General features: G+C 37.8%; 1 protein-coding gene across 6 annotated transcripts in view; it reads right to left on the bottom strand.

Annotated features, from left to right (window-relative positions):
- The window catches only part of srgap1a (SLIT-ROBO Rho GTPase activating protein 1a), a 108,117-nt gene that overhangs the window by 60,739 nt on the left and 31,655 nt on the right, over positions 1-15,723 (bottom strand). For all 6 annotated transcript variants that reach the window (XR_007926125.1, XM_051869756.1, XM_051869759.1 and 3 more), the window contains exons 2-3: positions 14,007-14,202; positions 5,866-6,028 (exon numbers count right to left, since the gene is read on the bottom strand). Coding sequence is in view for 5 of the 6 variants with exons in the window: in XM_051869756.1 (XP_051725716.1) it covers positions 5,866-6,028; positions 14,007-14,202 (359 nt within the window). In the remaining variant the exon portion in view is untranslated. The remainder of the gene's footprint in view (positions 1-5,865; positions 6,029-14,006; positions 14,203-15,723) is intronic.

Genomic DNA, 15,723 nt, shown 5'->3' with positions numbered 1-15,723 from the left:
TTTTTCCAGGATAGAAAGTTCAACATAACAGCATTTATTTGACACATAATTTTTTGTAACATTATAAATGTCTTTTCTGATCAATTTAATGCATCCTGGCTGAATAAAAGTATCAATTTCTTAAAAAAAAAAAAAAGTATATATATATATATAAAGTGAGTACACCCCTCACATTTTTGTAAATATTTTATTATATCTTTTCATGTGACAACACTGAAGAAATGACACTTTGCTACAATGTAAAGTAGTGAGTGTACAGCTTGTATAACAGTGTAAATTTGCTGTCCCCTCAAAATAACTCAACACACAGCCATTAATGTCTAAACCACTGGCCACAAGTGAAAATGTCCAAATTGGGCCCAAAGTGTCAATATTTTGTGTGGCCACCATTATTTTCCAGCACTGCCTTAACCCTCTTGGGCATGGAGTTCACCAGAGCTTCACAGGTTGCCACTGGAGCCCTCTTCCACTCCTCCATGACGACATCACAGAGCTGGTGGATGTTAGAGACCTTGCGCTCCTCCACCTTCCGTTTGAGGATGCCCCACAGATGCTCAATAGGGTTTAGGTCTGGAGACATGCTTGGCCAGTCAATCACCTTTACCCTCAGCTTCTTTAGCAAGGCAGTGGTCGTCTTGGAGGTGTGTTTGGGGTCGTTATCATGTTGGAATACTGACCTGCGGCCCAGTCTCCGAAGGGAGGGGATCATGCTCTGCTCATTCATGGTTCCCTCAATGAACTGTAGCTCCCCAGTGCCGGCAGCACTCATGCAGCCCCAGACCATGACACTCCCACCACCATGCTTGACTGCAGGCAAGACACACTTGTCTATGTACTCCTCACCTGGTTGCCACCACACACGCTTGACACCATCTGAACCAAATAAGTTTATCTTGGTCTCATCAGACCACAGGACATGGTTCCAGTAATCCATGTCCTTAGTCTGCTTGTCTTCAGCAAACTGTTTGCGGGCTTTCTTGTGCATCATCTTTAGAAGAGGCTTCCTTCTGGGACGACAGCCATGCAGACCAATTTGATGCAGTGTGCGGCGTATGGTCTGAGCACTGACAGGCTGACCCCCCACCCCTTCAACCTCTGCAGCAATGCTGGCAGCACTCATACGTCTGTTTCCCAAACACAACCTCTGGATATGACGCTGAGCACGTGCACTCAACTTCTTTGGTCGACCATGGCGAGGCCTGTTCTGAGTGGAACCTGTCCTGTTAAACCGCTGTAGGGTCTTGGCCACCATGCTGCAGGTCAGTTTCAGGGTCTTGGCAATCTTCTTATAGCCTACGCCATCTTTATGTAGAGCAACAATTCTTTTTTTCAGATCCTCAGAGAGTTCTTTGCCATGAGGTGCCATGTTGAACTTCCAATGACCAGTATGAGAGAGTGAGAGCGATAACACCAAATTTAACACACCTGCTCCCCATTCACACCTGAGACCTTGTAACACTAACGAGTCACATGACACCGGGGAGAAAAAAAATGGCTGATTGGGCCCAATTTGGACATTTTCACTTAGGGGTGTACTCACTTTTCTGGCCAGCGGTTTAGACATTAATGGCTGTGTGTTGAGTTATTTTGAGGGGACAGCAAATTTTGAACAGTAGTGTACTGTATTTCACCAAAACAAATTAGCCACTTTTTCGCCCACCAATAATTGTGTAAAATAATTGATATTTCAATATTGACCAAAATAATCATGATTATTGCCATAATCGAGCAGCCCTAGCCTAAAAAATAACCGCCACTAACAAGTCTCTTAAGAGACATTCTTGAGGTCTGCCTCTCCATTGCAGCTGTGCCTCTGAAGGTTGAGGTGACAGCAGGGGCTTTGCTCTCCTGTATGTGTGGCTCATTACTGAAACAATGTTGTGATCAAAGGAAGCGGGGTGCACTGATTACAGAGAAGAGCAGTTTCAACACCATGGGAGAATGACTGCCCCCCACCAACAACATCCAGCACCCTTAAGGGAAACAACCCACTGCCCTCTCTCTTCTGCCACTCCTGTGTCACACAGACAGCAGAGAGCAAGAGAATGTGTGTAAGAGGTTGTTTTGTTATATAACTAGTCACTTAAGGGATACAGACACATCAGCTTTGTTTTGAGGATTATTCTATTGGGAGTTTCTGTCATGACTCATGAGGTCTTTAAAGTTCTCCTCCACCGTACTTGAACATAAGGTAATCATTCTAATGAAAATAGCTTTGAGGGGCGCGAAGGACACCTGGTTCTTATGTCATAATATAGTACTAAACCTTACAGTAATGGGCAGTTTCCCCTTGTGTTAGCATGCAACAATGAAAGCAGACTCTACATCAGACCAATTTGGTGTCATTTTAAAGCAATGGCTCAACCAAAAATGAAAAATCAGCAATTATCTAATCACCCTCATGTTGTTTCAAACCCTTATAACTTTCCTTCTCCTGTGGAGCACAAAAGGATTTGAAGAATATGCTGGTCACTTTTCCAGACTAGGGTTGTCAAATTTCAAAAATTACAAAAAAGTAGTATAAAGTCTCAATCGAGTGGTCTATTTGGATCTTGCACTAGATTTCAAGTCTTCTGAACTCTATACATTGTGTGAGAAACGGACCCATTTACTTCTTCAACACAATAACCCGATCATTTTGTTCCAATCATTTGGATTAATTTGTGAACTGGATTTTTTAACAAGATCCAACTTAAAAAGAATGATTTGTTCACAAACTGTCCACTCCTCACAAAATGCTAGGAGATGCCTTCAGAAGACTTGGAATATAGAGCAATGGTTCTCAATCGGGGCCGGGGCCCACTAGGGAGCTTCAGCAAACTTGCAAAGGGGGTTCAAGATGGCATTACATTATTTAAAATAAGATAAAACAAGCTAACAGGCCAATTTTAAAAGTGTTGGTGCGTCCACAATCATGTACTGTCTGAGTAGGTACTACATTTGAATTTACTTCGCGAAAAAAGGATTGTTCTATATAGTATGAATGTGGGTAGTATGAATGTAATCTGGATGCACTGCATCCGCCATGTTGTCATTATCACGTGACCTACCAGCGTCATTTGCGTCGCTTCACCTCCATTCATAAATTCTCTCCTGTGTCGTCATGTGCACTTTAAAATCTCGCCGGAAGTAGTAGGTCATCCGGGACTTTTCGCCTACTGTTTTTCGAATACTATGAATTCGGAAATACTACTCTGTTGGCGCACTGTTTTTCGCATACTATATAGTGGGGAAGTATTCGATTTCGGACGCAGCGTGTGATTTCTAGACTTGGAAAAGTCATGTAAATGAATTAAAGGGTAAAAATTATGAAGAAAAAAAAAATATTTTGGTAAAAGAAAAATCTTTAAATTATCCTTAATCCTCATCCAGTGAATCTTAAACAGCTAGAAAGGTCACTGGGCCTTTGAACATTGTCGTGGAAAATAAGGGGCCTTGGGAGTCAAAAAAGGTTGAGAACCACTGAGCTTGAGTCATTTAGACCACTTTTATGATACTTTAGTGCTTTTTTGAGCTTTTCTGAACTTCACAGCTTCTGATTCACTTATTATATTTTAAAAGAGTGGGCAAAATATTTTTGTGCTCAGATGGAAGTAAGAAACTCATACTGGTTAGAACAACATGAGGGTGGGTAAATAATGACTTTTTTTTAATCATCTCACAACTGGTCAGATCTGCTGGTCAAGCCCTCTCAATAACCCTTGTTTGAGACCAAACTTATACCTCCCACATTCCAGGCTTGTAATTTGCTGTTGTGGTCGTCTCATATGACTCGCATGCATGGAAGCACATAATCTGTTTGGGAGTTGTCCCCCTTCTGTGGCCTGCGCTGGAGGGACCGCCACGTCGTCTTGGTCATGGGGCCGCAGACATCAAACAACAGGCAGGAGGCCATGATTAGAGCTCGGGCTTTAAGAACTTTTCAGAACAGAACCACAGCCCAGAACCAAAGGTCCCATATGGCCGGACCCACATCGTAAATCTGATGAGCGAATACAGGCACACAAACAATCCCATACCACACAAAACATCACATGCCCTACATCTGAGTTAAGCAAGAACTAACTGTACACACTACACAGGTACACTTTAAAAGTCTCTTAAGTCTCTTTACACAGGAAAAAACAGGACATAGGTCGCATTTGAAGAGGTTACGATTCACAAAAAGGTTTACACAGTAATATAATGCAGCACTGAGGTAGCCTAAAAGTATTTACACACGAATGACAATCACAGGGAACTACGCATCAAACGCATTTCGACAAAAAAAAAAAAAGTATCAAAGCATGAAAACAAGACATGCACTGATTTTCATAACAAAGACAAAATTCAATGTAGTATTTTCACTTTTTTTAAAGGGACAGTTCAGTTGGATATTCTTTAATTATTTATTCATCTGATGTTGTTCCAAACCTGACTTTTTCTTGTGTGGATGATATACTGAATACAAAAATATTTAAATATTATATAATTTAGTTTTGGTTTGTGAAGGTCAATGGGATCCAAAACAACACTTGACGCCATTTGTCTTTCACTGTATGGACAAAAACATACTTTTTTAATAATACTTTTTATATACTTTCTTCTGTGGAACACAAAATAATATATTTATAAAAATCAAAGTAAAGAAATAAAATCTAAAGTAAGTCATACAAATTTGGAAAAACATGAAAGTGAGTAAATGATCACAGAATTTCCATTTTTGGCCAAACTATCCCTTTAAGAACAGCATAAATACACTGTAAAGTTGCTTTTAGGGTGCACCATCCAGAAATATAACAGGAACTGCTTGAAAGTAATAAAAATAAAAAGGAATAAAAATAGCTTTCAGAAAAGAATAAAAACTGAAAAAGGAAAGAGGACTGACAGTAAAACAATAGACAGAGGGGAAAAAAGATATAGCTCAACGAAGAGCTTTTTTTCTTTCTTTTTTTTTTTTTTTTTTTTTGCTATTTGCATAGTTTAAAATAACTGCACATCTTATGACGTAAATGTGAAGTAGTGTCTTGATTAATGCCTGGTTGTTATTCTCCAGAAGGGCAGTTAATTTTTTCATGGTAATTTTAAAGAGAACATTCCAAGTTTAGTACAATTTAATAGACTGCATTTGTGCACTGAGGCATTATATTGTTCACCACAGAAAATAATGTTGACCTGTCTCTTTATTGTAAACAGTACTATAACACACCTACAATGGATGTAAACAGGGAAAAACAGTGACAAATTAAAAGTCCGTCAAATATCTGTCAAATTAGCTTTTCTTGTCTTGAATCCAGAACATTCATTAAATAGCAGATCTTTTTAGCATTTAGCAGAGCTGAATAACTTAACTATTATCATGAATTAATACAATTATAAACATAACTTTTTTTTTTCTCCACACAGAGAAAAGAAGAATCGGAGATGGCCATGAAAACCATGAAAAGTTGTGTTTCACAATGTATGATCATTCATTTAAAACCATTCAAAAGTTTGTGGTCAAATTTGTGTGGGAACCATGATTCATTCTTTTTTTTTTTTTCAGAATTCTTTGACAAATAAAAAAGTTTAATGCGACAGCATTTTTATGAAATTGAAATCTTTTTTAACATTATAAATGTCTTTGCTGTCACTTTAGATTAATTTAATGTGTCCTCACTTAATAGAAGTATTAATTTCTTTTAAAATATGAAATCTTACTGACCCCAAACTTTTGAACAGCAGTGTATCTTCTGCATGATTATGAGATTATGGCTGCCAACTTGAATATTTGCAATGAATTTTCCTAAATGTTTTTCAACATGTTATTTTGAGACCTTTGACTTGATCTTTGAAGAACATTTACAGACTGGAGGTCTTGGAAATGTAATCAAAAACACTTCTGACCTTTTTCATAAGACGTGTGGAGTCTTCACTAATCTGCATAAAGCGCATGATGACGTTGTTCAGATAAATGTCGCTCAATGTCGCATGGTCTTTGCTCTCCCGTCGAACCTGGTTCAGCAACAGGTACCAGCAGTTCACCGGAGACAAGAGATTCTGGTCTTTCCTGCATGTGAGAGAAACAGACACTGATCAAACATAATGAAAGACTCCTGTCTGCGAGCTGTCAGGACCAACTGTGCACTTAACTCATGAACTGGATGAAACCACAGACAGATCCATCTTCCCAGCACCCATCAGGATGTTTTAAGAGCCATTCACGTGGATCACATACACATTAACATCCCTCTCATCTCTTCCCTTGATGATACATGGCCTATTTAAGCATTCAGGATATGTGGATACTTTGTAGCATGCATGCAGAGCAACAGAACCGTGAGTTGGACCTAAAAGTAATGTGGAACATGATGTGCTTCTGGGACATATGGGAGATTCAGAAAGTTTCTGGGTCAGGACTCTCTCCAGATCTTTACCTACCTGCAATATGACAAACACTGTATCTAGTATTTCGTTATATATTTTCATATTCATTTGTAAAGGGACCGCACAAAAAAAAAAAAAAAAATTCAGATGTAACAGAAAGGGTTTATTTTGTGATAATGACTGAATGACTAATGAGTATACTTTATCCACTTTATTACCCAGCTACTTTAGAAATAAATACACCACTGTTGAAATTTAAAAGTACAGGGTCAGTCAGATTTTTTTTAAAAGAAATTAATACTTTTATTCAACAAGGATGCATTAAATCGATCAAAAGTATTTATAAAGTTAGCAATAGTAATAGCAATGCTTGTTATATCAAGTCTAAAAAAAACAGGAAAATGTTGCATTTGAGGAGGAGGTGACATTGGCAGCTGATAGATATTTGGATGTAAGTAAGGAAGTACTTTTTAGCTCCATTTCCCTCCATAACCCTCCCTGCAAAACAGGCAATTCATTTCATCACTGCAGGTGAAGGAAATATGCATCCGCACCAATACATCTAGTTTTTGACCTTAACAGTGTTCTTCAAAAACAGGAAACAAACTAAATCCATAAAGATGATAGACATTCCTTTGAGTTACTGACTTGTTTAGACAGCCAGGGTTAGAGGATCAGTCATCTATGTGAGACTGGATCAAATGGATAATCTAACTGAGCCAAAAGCCTAAAGATGCATGGTCGCAATATGAACACGCCAGGGATTCACATCGCAGGGAGAATTATGGAAGCCTGTGCGCTTTCTGTCAGTCTGCAATTACTGTAAATCCTTTCACAAGACCGTCTCAGCCTCTAGAGCACGCACTCAGGCCTGTGTGTACTATGTGTAAAGAATCATCCACTAAATGTCCTGTATGATTCAACAGAGTCAAGCTGAGTTGTCAGGAAGCTGGAAGTGTACACATGATTCAGATTCATATAGCAGCAAAAATAGCTTTTGCTTCCTCAGCGCTGAAATGCATGAATAAAAAGGCAACAATATTAAAGTCACAAGACCAATACATGATTGGCGGGCATGAGTGGAGGATAAGAGAGAACTTGGTCTACCTCACAAACCCAAACACAGAAGTAATGGTGTGAATTCTATACTAAAACTTCATACTAGGGCTACCCCCAGTACTCAATACTAGTCACCTATGGTTGACCAGTGACTTAGACATAAAGGCCTTCTCGTTTTAGACTTCTAATTCATGACCAGTGTTTTGGTCTGCTCTCTCCTCTGTGCTTCCGCGTTCATCATTACGTCCGGGTCAAAGGTTGGTCTTCCGCCCAAATCGACTTGCGCATTCTGCGTACGGTCGTCTGCCGGAAGCTAGTTATTTGAATTTATAAAGTTTTAAATATGGATATTTTTCTTACAAAAACGCATCACTTCGCTCCAGAAGGCCTTTATTAACCCACTAGAGTTGTATGGATTACTTTTTTTTTTTGGATGGATGGATGCATTATTTTTGACTTCAAAACACGGCCCCCCATTCACAACCATTATAAACCTTGGAGGACTAAGGATATTTTTAAATATATCTCTGATTGTGTTCGTCTGAAAGAAGATGGTCATATACACCTAGGATGGCTTGAGGGTAAGTAAATCATGGGATAATTTTCATTTTTGGGTGAACTATCCCTTTAAGACTCTTCTCGTTGAATAACATTTAGTCGACTATTAGGGGGCAGCCCTGCTTCAAACTATCTCAAAATAAAATATGTATAGTAAAATATATAAAAGATGTTAATTTCATAACATATACATTTGTTATTTTATAAAATATATAAAATAAGAAATCAATAATGTATTACAATTTATAAAACATATTAAATATATACTGCGTGAATGAAAGTTTAGTGTGACCGCACAGGCAATAGTTGAAGTTCTAAGGGATGTGTCCTCAAGGTCAAGTCCATGGGAAGCCCAGATTGTAACAGGCTGCAACCATTTACATTACAGCTCCATCACAGGAATTCATTTGAGTTGTAGAGTCTATTAGCTCAAAGCCATGGTGGGAATAGGAGTGATGATAACTGGAGAGGAAGTTGTCACACTGGGTAATCAAAAGACATGATGAGTTAATTTAGAAAAGCACGTGACTAATCTGGACTGATACAAAAGCAGCCAGTACTGCTGAGTAGAGAGCAGAGAGCCAGCTGCAACATTAAAGGCTGCAGTAAATCAGCAGTACTGCTCAGACAAGATTAAATAACAACTGGCCTCAAAGTGCCCACCACGGCCTCCAAAGGGCTATACAGCGGCCACCTCTCTACTACACTTCACTGCACAGCTCACATCTTGGTGCTTCCAAATCACTTCAAGTTCACAGAGCAGAACTGATCATAAAATGACCATAAAACTTTGAAATAAGTTGAGAAGAGAAAACAGCCAATAAAAAAGCTCACAGAAATTATGGCAAAATAGCAATATAACTAGATCATCTTAAGGTAATTGAACACTTTTACACAATTTTAAAATTACTCCAGAGAGTAAAGATGGACTGGGAATGAAAGTAGGTGCTTTAACTTTAAAGCAATAATTCACCCAAAAGTGAAAGCTGTCATTTACTTACTCTTTTTTTCATTCCAAATGACTCACTTTCTTCTGTGGAACAAACAATTTGATATTTTGAAGAATCTTCACACTTTTCCATACAACAACAGTTCACACCGAACAGTGCTGTTAGATATTTGTCGTTAATTGAATTAAAGCAGAAATAAAATATATATATTTTTTAAATTAAAAATACTTTAAAAAGGCAACAAAAATCAGAGAACTACTGAAATAAAATAAGTTCAAGTACTAAAATTATTGATCATTTATTTCAGTTTTAGTAAATTAAAGCTACATAAAATAATTTTTAGGGAATGATATAACAATGAATGATGAAATATGTCTAAATAAAACAATTAATTGTAGCATTTAAACATAAATTTGTGAATTATGATTAAAATTTTCTAAGACAGCAATACCAATGTGCCAGTTCCCAGGTGTGAGCAAGTCTATATAACTACATTGGTGGCAATTACCCAAATGAATTACACTTGGTTATCTAAATAATCTGCTAACATCATAATAAAACAACAGATCACCACCAGTGGCATAAATACACCGCAACTACAAGCGATGCAGTAACTACATCAACACTGTAGCCAGGGGAACTTCATTCGGTGTTGGTGTAAACATCCTGCAGATCGCAAACATTATATTGACAGCTCATCGATTGTGAAATGCCAGAGCAAACTAGAGCGCTTCACTGGAGGGTTTGGCAGCCAACAGCAAGGTCATCAAAATGAATGTGAGTAAAGGTGCAATCATGCACTAAACAACTAAAACCGAACAAACTTACAGAGGCATAGCATATAATCACAATGCCTTATATGAAGTGCACTGCATTTCATTTTAGATGTGTAACCAAAGACAAAGATTCAAACTTACTGTACCCTAAAAAAGGCAGTGTTTCCTATATAGGAAACGTGTCCTTGTGGAAAGTTTATATGGCTAAAAGGCATCTGTGAAAAGACAAGTAATCAAAAGGAAATCTGGTGTCCTAGGAGTGGCAGCTGGATGATGAATATAATTAAATAATTCCCATCTTAAGTCCAGCACCCCTCCCTGGGCAAACTGTATGTTGTGCCTGTTAGCTCAACAAACACGCGCACTAAACTAAGCACAAGTCGATTAGTCACCACGACGACAGTGTCATCTGGGAGAAGTTTAATCACACAGCTCACAAATACCCTGCCTTGTAAATGTGCACAAGTGTGGACAGAACCCGCTGGAGCGGTCATAACTGACATCAATAACCAGAGGGTGGTGTGAATGCCGAAATATAGCCTACAACTGTTAAATTACAGGAATTGGCATATGAAATAAAATCTAACTTTTTTCATTCAATATTTACTTGAAATCCACTAAAATACTTAATTATTGAAACACACTATTGTTTAAAAGTTTGGGGTTGATAATGTTTTTGAAAGAAGTGTCTAACAAGGCTGCATTTATTTGATTTTATTTTAATATATTTTAAAATGTAATTTATTCCTGTGAATTTTCAGCATCATTACTCCAGTCTTCAGTGTCACATGATCCTTCAGAAATCACTTTAATATACTGATTTGGTGTAACACGTCTTAAAGGGGGGGTAATCACACACGGTTTCTGCCAATCTCATTACAATCTTGAGTACCTATAGAGTAGTAGTGCATGCTTCATATCTCCAAAAAGTCTTTAGTTTTATCATATTTATAAAAGATACATACGCTGTACCGAATATTTCCGAAAACAGCCGAGCGCCTGGAAGCGTGTCGTGTGAGCGGAGATAGAGTGACGAGTTGTCACGAGCACGCGCAGCTTCGTATCCAGTAGCGATCGTCTGCAAGCTATCAATAGTCAGCTAAACAGATGTATTTAAACACACACAATACGCCATCGCATTATCCCTGTATAACTTTTGAATCTCTATAATGAATATAACAAATTTATGAATTCACTACGTTCGTGTTGTTTACATTATATGCACTTAGGCGCCTATTGCCAACAAAACAGACATTTGAAGCAGTTTTACTCACCACCTGCGGTTCCGACTCATGACCGGGATCATTACCGCTGTAACCGCTCCATCTTTCAGTTTTAAACGATCTGTAAATCCAGCGTAGAACTGGGCCTTGTTTATGAAACCATAAGCTCCGATCCTGAGGGCTCGAGCAGCCACGCAAAAAGACGAGATATTCTCCATTTATTTTAACCAATAAAAAAGTGATTGCAACTATCAGTTTCTATGGTTATTTTAATAACAAATGTTGAGAGCGCATCAACGTATTGCGTGAGCACAAAAATCTCAGCTCTACTTAACTCTTTTTTGGGAAGCAAGGTTATCTTTCCCTCACAACCAAAAACACACTTCTTTCATGACATTGTTGATTTCGTGAAGTCCTGTGACCTGTGCAGCGCTGCCGACGACTTCTGTAAACCCGAACGAATTTGAAAGCGTTTTGAAAGCGGGAGCGGGAGCTTTTAAAAGCAGGCGTCTATTAGCGGACCGGTCCGCTGATAGACGGCTGCGTTCAAATGCTCCCGTGTGTATCTGTGTAAGCACTCGGTGAAGAGAGTCATTGATGTCTATTTACAAGTTTTTGAAGCGTTGATCATTGTAGCCAATCACAGACATATCTGATAAGCGTGTGAACACAATTGCCAATCAGAGGTGTTTATGAATCCGCTCAACAGCGCTCAAAGCGTCACATTTTTTAAAATTTCAGTACCGATTTGGTATCGCGGTCGGTACTTTTGACAACACTTATTCTTATATTACCGATGTTGTGCAGTTGTAATATTTTTGTGGAAACTGTGATATATTTTTTTTAGGATTCTTTGATGAATAGAAAGTTCAGAATGTATTTAAAATTGAATTTGTTGTAACAATGTAAAAGTCTTTAATATGTTTGATAAATTTAATGCGTCATTGCAGAATAAAATTTAATGTAAATTGTGCATGATGTATTGTCAAGGCTGCTGGTAGATTGAAACTGACACAAGGGAGCTACCGCTTCTCTTGGTCAAGCAGGAATGGTTATCGGCTAATTTATCGCCCTAGCACTTAATTTGTAGTTGAATTAGATCCTGTGGTCAATTCAATGTAATTACTTTTTTCGACCCACAATCCTCTACAAAAGTCATAAATTAAATTTTCAGTACAAAAAAAAAAAAAAAAAAAAAAAGAAAACTTTTGGTTAGGAACTAACCAAATCCATACATACACTAGCTATGCGCGGTAATGTGACCACATTTATCTGATATCCAACTTCCAGGCCCAATCCATCACACTTTGCTCTGAGAGTCACCTGAGATGCTCCTAGTGCTGTTGAGAAGATTGATTCTGTGACTACAAGAGTAAACAAGGTAGAGTAAACTGTGTTTCTTGACAAACAGTCACTTAATCTTTCCTCTCGCTGCTTTTACAGAATTCTACTGACTGCATATATCAGGCCAACTTCAACAAAAGGGGTAAAACACACCCTCCACTTTGGCTCAGCTGGCCTCATCTCGACGCCATTGGTCAGACATCGGGCCAGACCTCTGGACGACAGAACAAAATGGGATACGATCACAGCGGCAATGGTGTGGACCTCTTTGCTGAAGCCCTGTGGTTACAGAAGAGTCCAAATTTAGCTGAAAGACCTGGTAAAATGAATTGAAATGCTTTTGAAATGAGCCGTTCTGTCTAACGACTCTGGGATGTGGATATCCCAGTTAATTACAGACAAATCTGCAAGCTCATTCTGATGTTAATTCTTTCAACAAACACAGCTGAGCTAAACTGGCTTTAGAAATGGCTGTCCAACCTAGTTTAATTTATAGTTTTTTAATCTCTTAAAGACAAAAACACGGACCTTCACCAATAACCTCACACTGTACTCTATACCCTTCTTTACTTCTACATCTGTTAATATTCTGTCAGGTATTTAAAAAAAAAAAGAAAGAAAAAAAAAAAAGGGAAAGTTTGGCATCTTGTGTTTCAGAATATGGTAGTGAGTTGTGTCAAGTATCTTATACTTCTCTCAAACCAACAGGCCACATAAACCACAAGTGCCATGACGAGATTCTCCAGTGCCTCCAGTTGTGCACACAGCTGCTGGACTCATTTAGGGCTCTTAAACCAGCATTTGGTCTATTTACAGAAGTGAAAAGCAAACAAACTCAATATTTGGAGTTGTACTGGTGGTTTCTGTACCAACATTATGTAGATGTAGACTGTCTTTTCAAGCCAGTGACTCTACTGGCATAATGAGACCATGATCCTTTCAACATTTCATAATGTTCGGTGTCTCAATACTGCAATACACTGAGAATAAATCGGCAGGAAAAGATATGTTACAAGGAATAGTAATTGTAATGGTTAAGAAATAAAGACTTACTATAGGCTCATTGATAGATGTATATATTTTGATGTGAAATCTACAATATCAAGGAGACTATAATGATTATTTCTTAATCATTATGATGATGGGATTTTTATATTATACAATAACATAAATATAAAATAATATAAAAACTATACATAAATGATATACATAATTCACAATAATTGGGATAATAACCTATTTGAAATGGATTTATTAGTCATATATATTAGTGCTGTCAACTGATAAAAAACTAATTAAAAATCTTAAAAAATCTTAAATTTTTATTTTTATAATTTCACACTGAATTAATGTAAAAACAACATATACAAGATGGTATATTTTAAATATATGGTATATTTTAAGTCCAGTATTACTGCTACTGAAGTCTTTCTCAATTTTAGCCATTAAAGAAAATATACAGAAATTGAATGAAGTAATTAAATGTAAAATAACACTGCTCAGTCTTCGCTGTATAATTAAATATAGATTAATCCTTATTAAAGGTACAAAAAGTTCTTCAGTTTTTAATATGTTGATGCATCATTTGAAAATAGTTTATATACGGCACATAGCACACATAGCAATTTAGCAAAAGTCAAAATGTTCATAACACTTTAGACAATAATAGTGATGCTGTGGGTCAGTGGTTAAAGATCTGGGACGGAGAGATTCAAACCAGAAAAGAGTCGCCAGTAATACAACACACTCACTTATATTGCTGGTGGTCCTTGGTGCTCCTGGTCTTCGCCATGAAGCGCTCGGCAAGCTTCTCCAGGTTGCGTGAGTACTCCATCTCGATCTCGGACTTCTTGCGGAAGAAGTCCTGGAGGTCCTGAAGGAGCTGGACCCTCATGTCTGTCTGCTGTTCCAGACATTTCTGCTGTTCCACCAGTTGGGCTCGAATTTCTGAACAAACACAACCAAACATCGTTCGTTGTTAGAGTCTCTCAACAGGAATCATGAATGGAGTGAAGGCAAATCATCACAGTTTCTTTGCACACTTTAAAAGTTCTTTGGAAACCTCTTGCTAGCAGCTCAGCGAAGTCAGACTAAAATTTTTAAAAATGGCCAGCAATATATCTTCTATAAATAAACCATCCAGATTTGCCCTGAGCTAGTTTCATTGTGCAGTATCAGCAATACTACAGTAATCCAAGCTCATCAGGTGGAGCAGGTAATGCCCTTGTGCTGCATTTCATTACAGCCGGAATGAGGAATGGTCCCAGAAACTAACCTAATGGCTCTCTAAAGCCAATGTGTGTACAGCTCGTACAGCCATGTAGGCACTCCACTTCATTTAACAAGCATTTTTTTTTGCCCAAATTACCTCCGGTTTCCTCATGTGATTGCCCCCTTGTCATTTGAAATGGAGCTCATTAAATTTGCAGTTCACTGTGGCCGCTCAGTAGCTCCAGTCCATACCATAATATACATTCAGACTTCCTCTCTCAGACCTCAAGTGGCCCAACATGTTTAATGTATTTTTCATAAATGTGGGATCTGAACCACAAAGTCCACTTTGACAAGTTACACAATAACTAGATGCTCTAAAAGCACAAATATTTCAACAAAATTATGGTAATTATATCCCGGATGAGCCCCCAAATAATCGTATCAATAGCCTGTCTGACTGTATTAAAGAAAAGAAATGGCACGAAAAAGCATTCAAGTTTAAACATGAACTGTTGATTATAGGGGTGCAAGATAATATTGATTACAGTGAATATTGTGATATTATGTTTGAAGATACTGCATTGATTCTCAAAAACGCTCTATCAATATTTATTTGTTTACATTCAAGATTTGTGGCAGTGGCTTTGTGGGTTCATTTGAACAAACAAGAGCTCATGCAACAAACAGGACAATCTCAAGCAAATGTGAGAAACTATCAGTAATGGTGTAACTTGTGTTCAGTTGAACCGGAGATTTCAAAACACTGCTTCATGAAGCTTTGAATCTTTACGAATCATTTGTTTCGAATCAGTGGTTCAGAGCTCCAAAATCACATGATTTCAGTAAATGAGGCTTCGTTACGTCATAAGTGTTTGGAAACTTCAATAATTCACGTGACTTCGGTAGTTTGATACGTGCTCCAAACCACTGATTCGAAACAAATGATTCGTAAAGATTCAAAACTTCATAAAGCAGTGTTTTGAAATCGCCCTTGACTAGATATTGTGGAATAAAGTCCCTATTTTGTTATTTTTTGGCACACAAAAAGTATTCTCGTCACTTTATAATATTAAGGTTGAACAACTATTGTCACATGAACGGTTTTAAAAAATGTTTTTAGTAGCTTTCTGGGCATTGAAAAAGGGAGAGTTATTGTCGGCGATGCAGGCCTCACTGAGCCATCGGATTTTTTCAAAAATATCTTAATTTGTGTTCCGAAGGTCTTACGTGTGTGGAACGACATGAGGGTGAGTA

This window comes from Ctenopharyngodon idella, chromosome 18 (assembly GCF_019924925.1).
Source record: "Ctenopharyngodon idella isolate HZGC_01 chromosome 18, HZGC01, whole genome shotgun sequence".
NCBI classification, from domain to species: Eukaryota; Metazoa; Chordata; class Actinopteri; order Cypriniformes; family Xenocyprididae; genus Ctenopharyngodon; species Ctenopharyngodon idella.
This window is presented reverse-complemented; position numbering and strand designations above follow the sequence as displayed.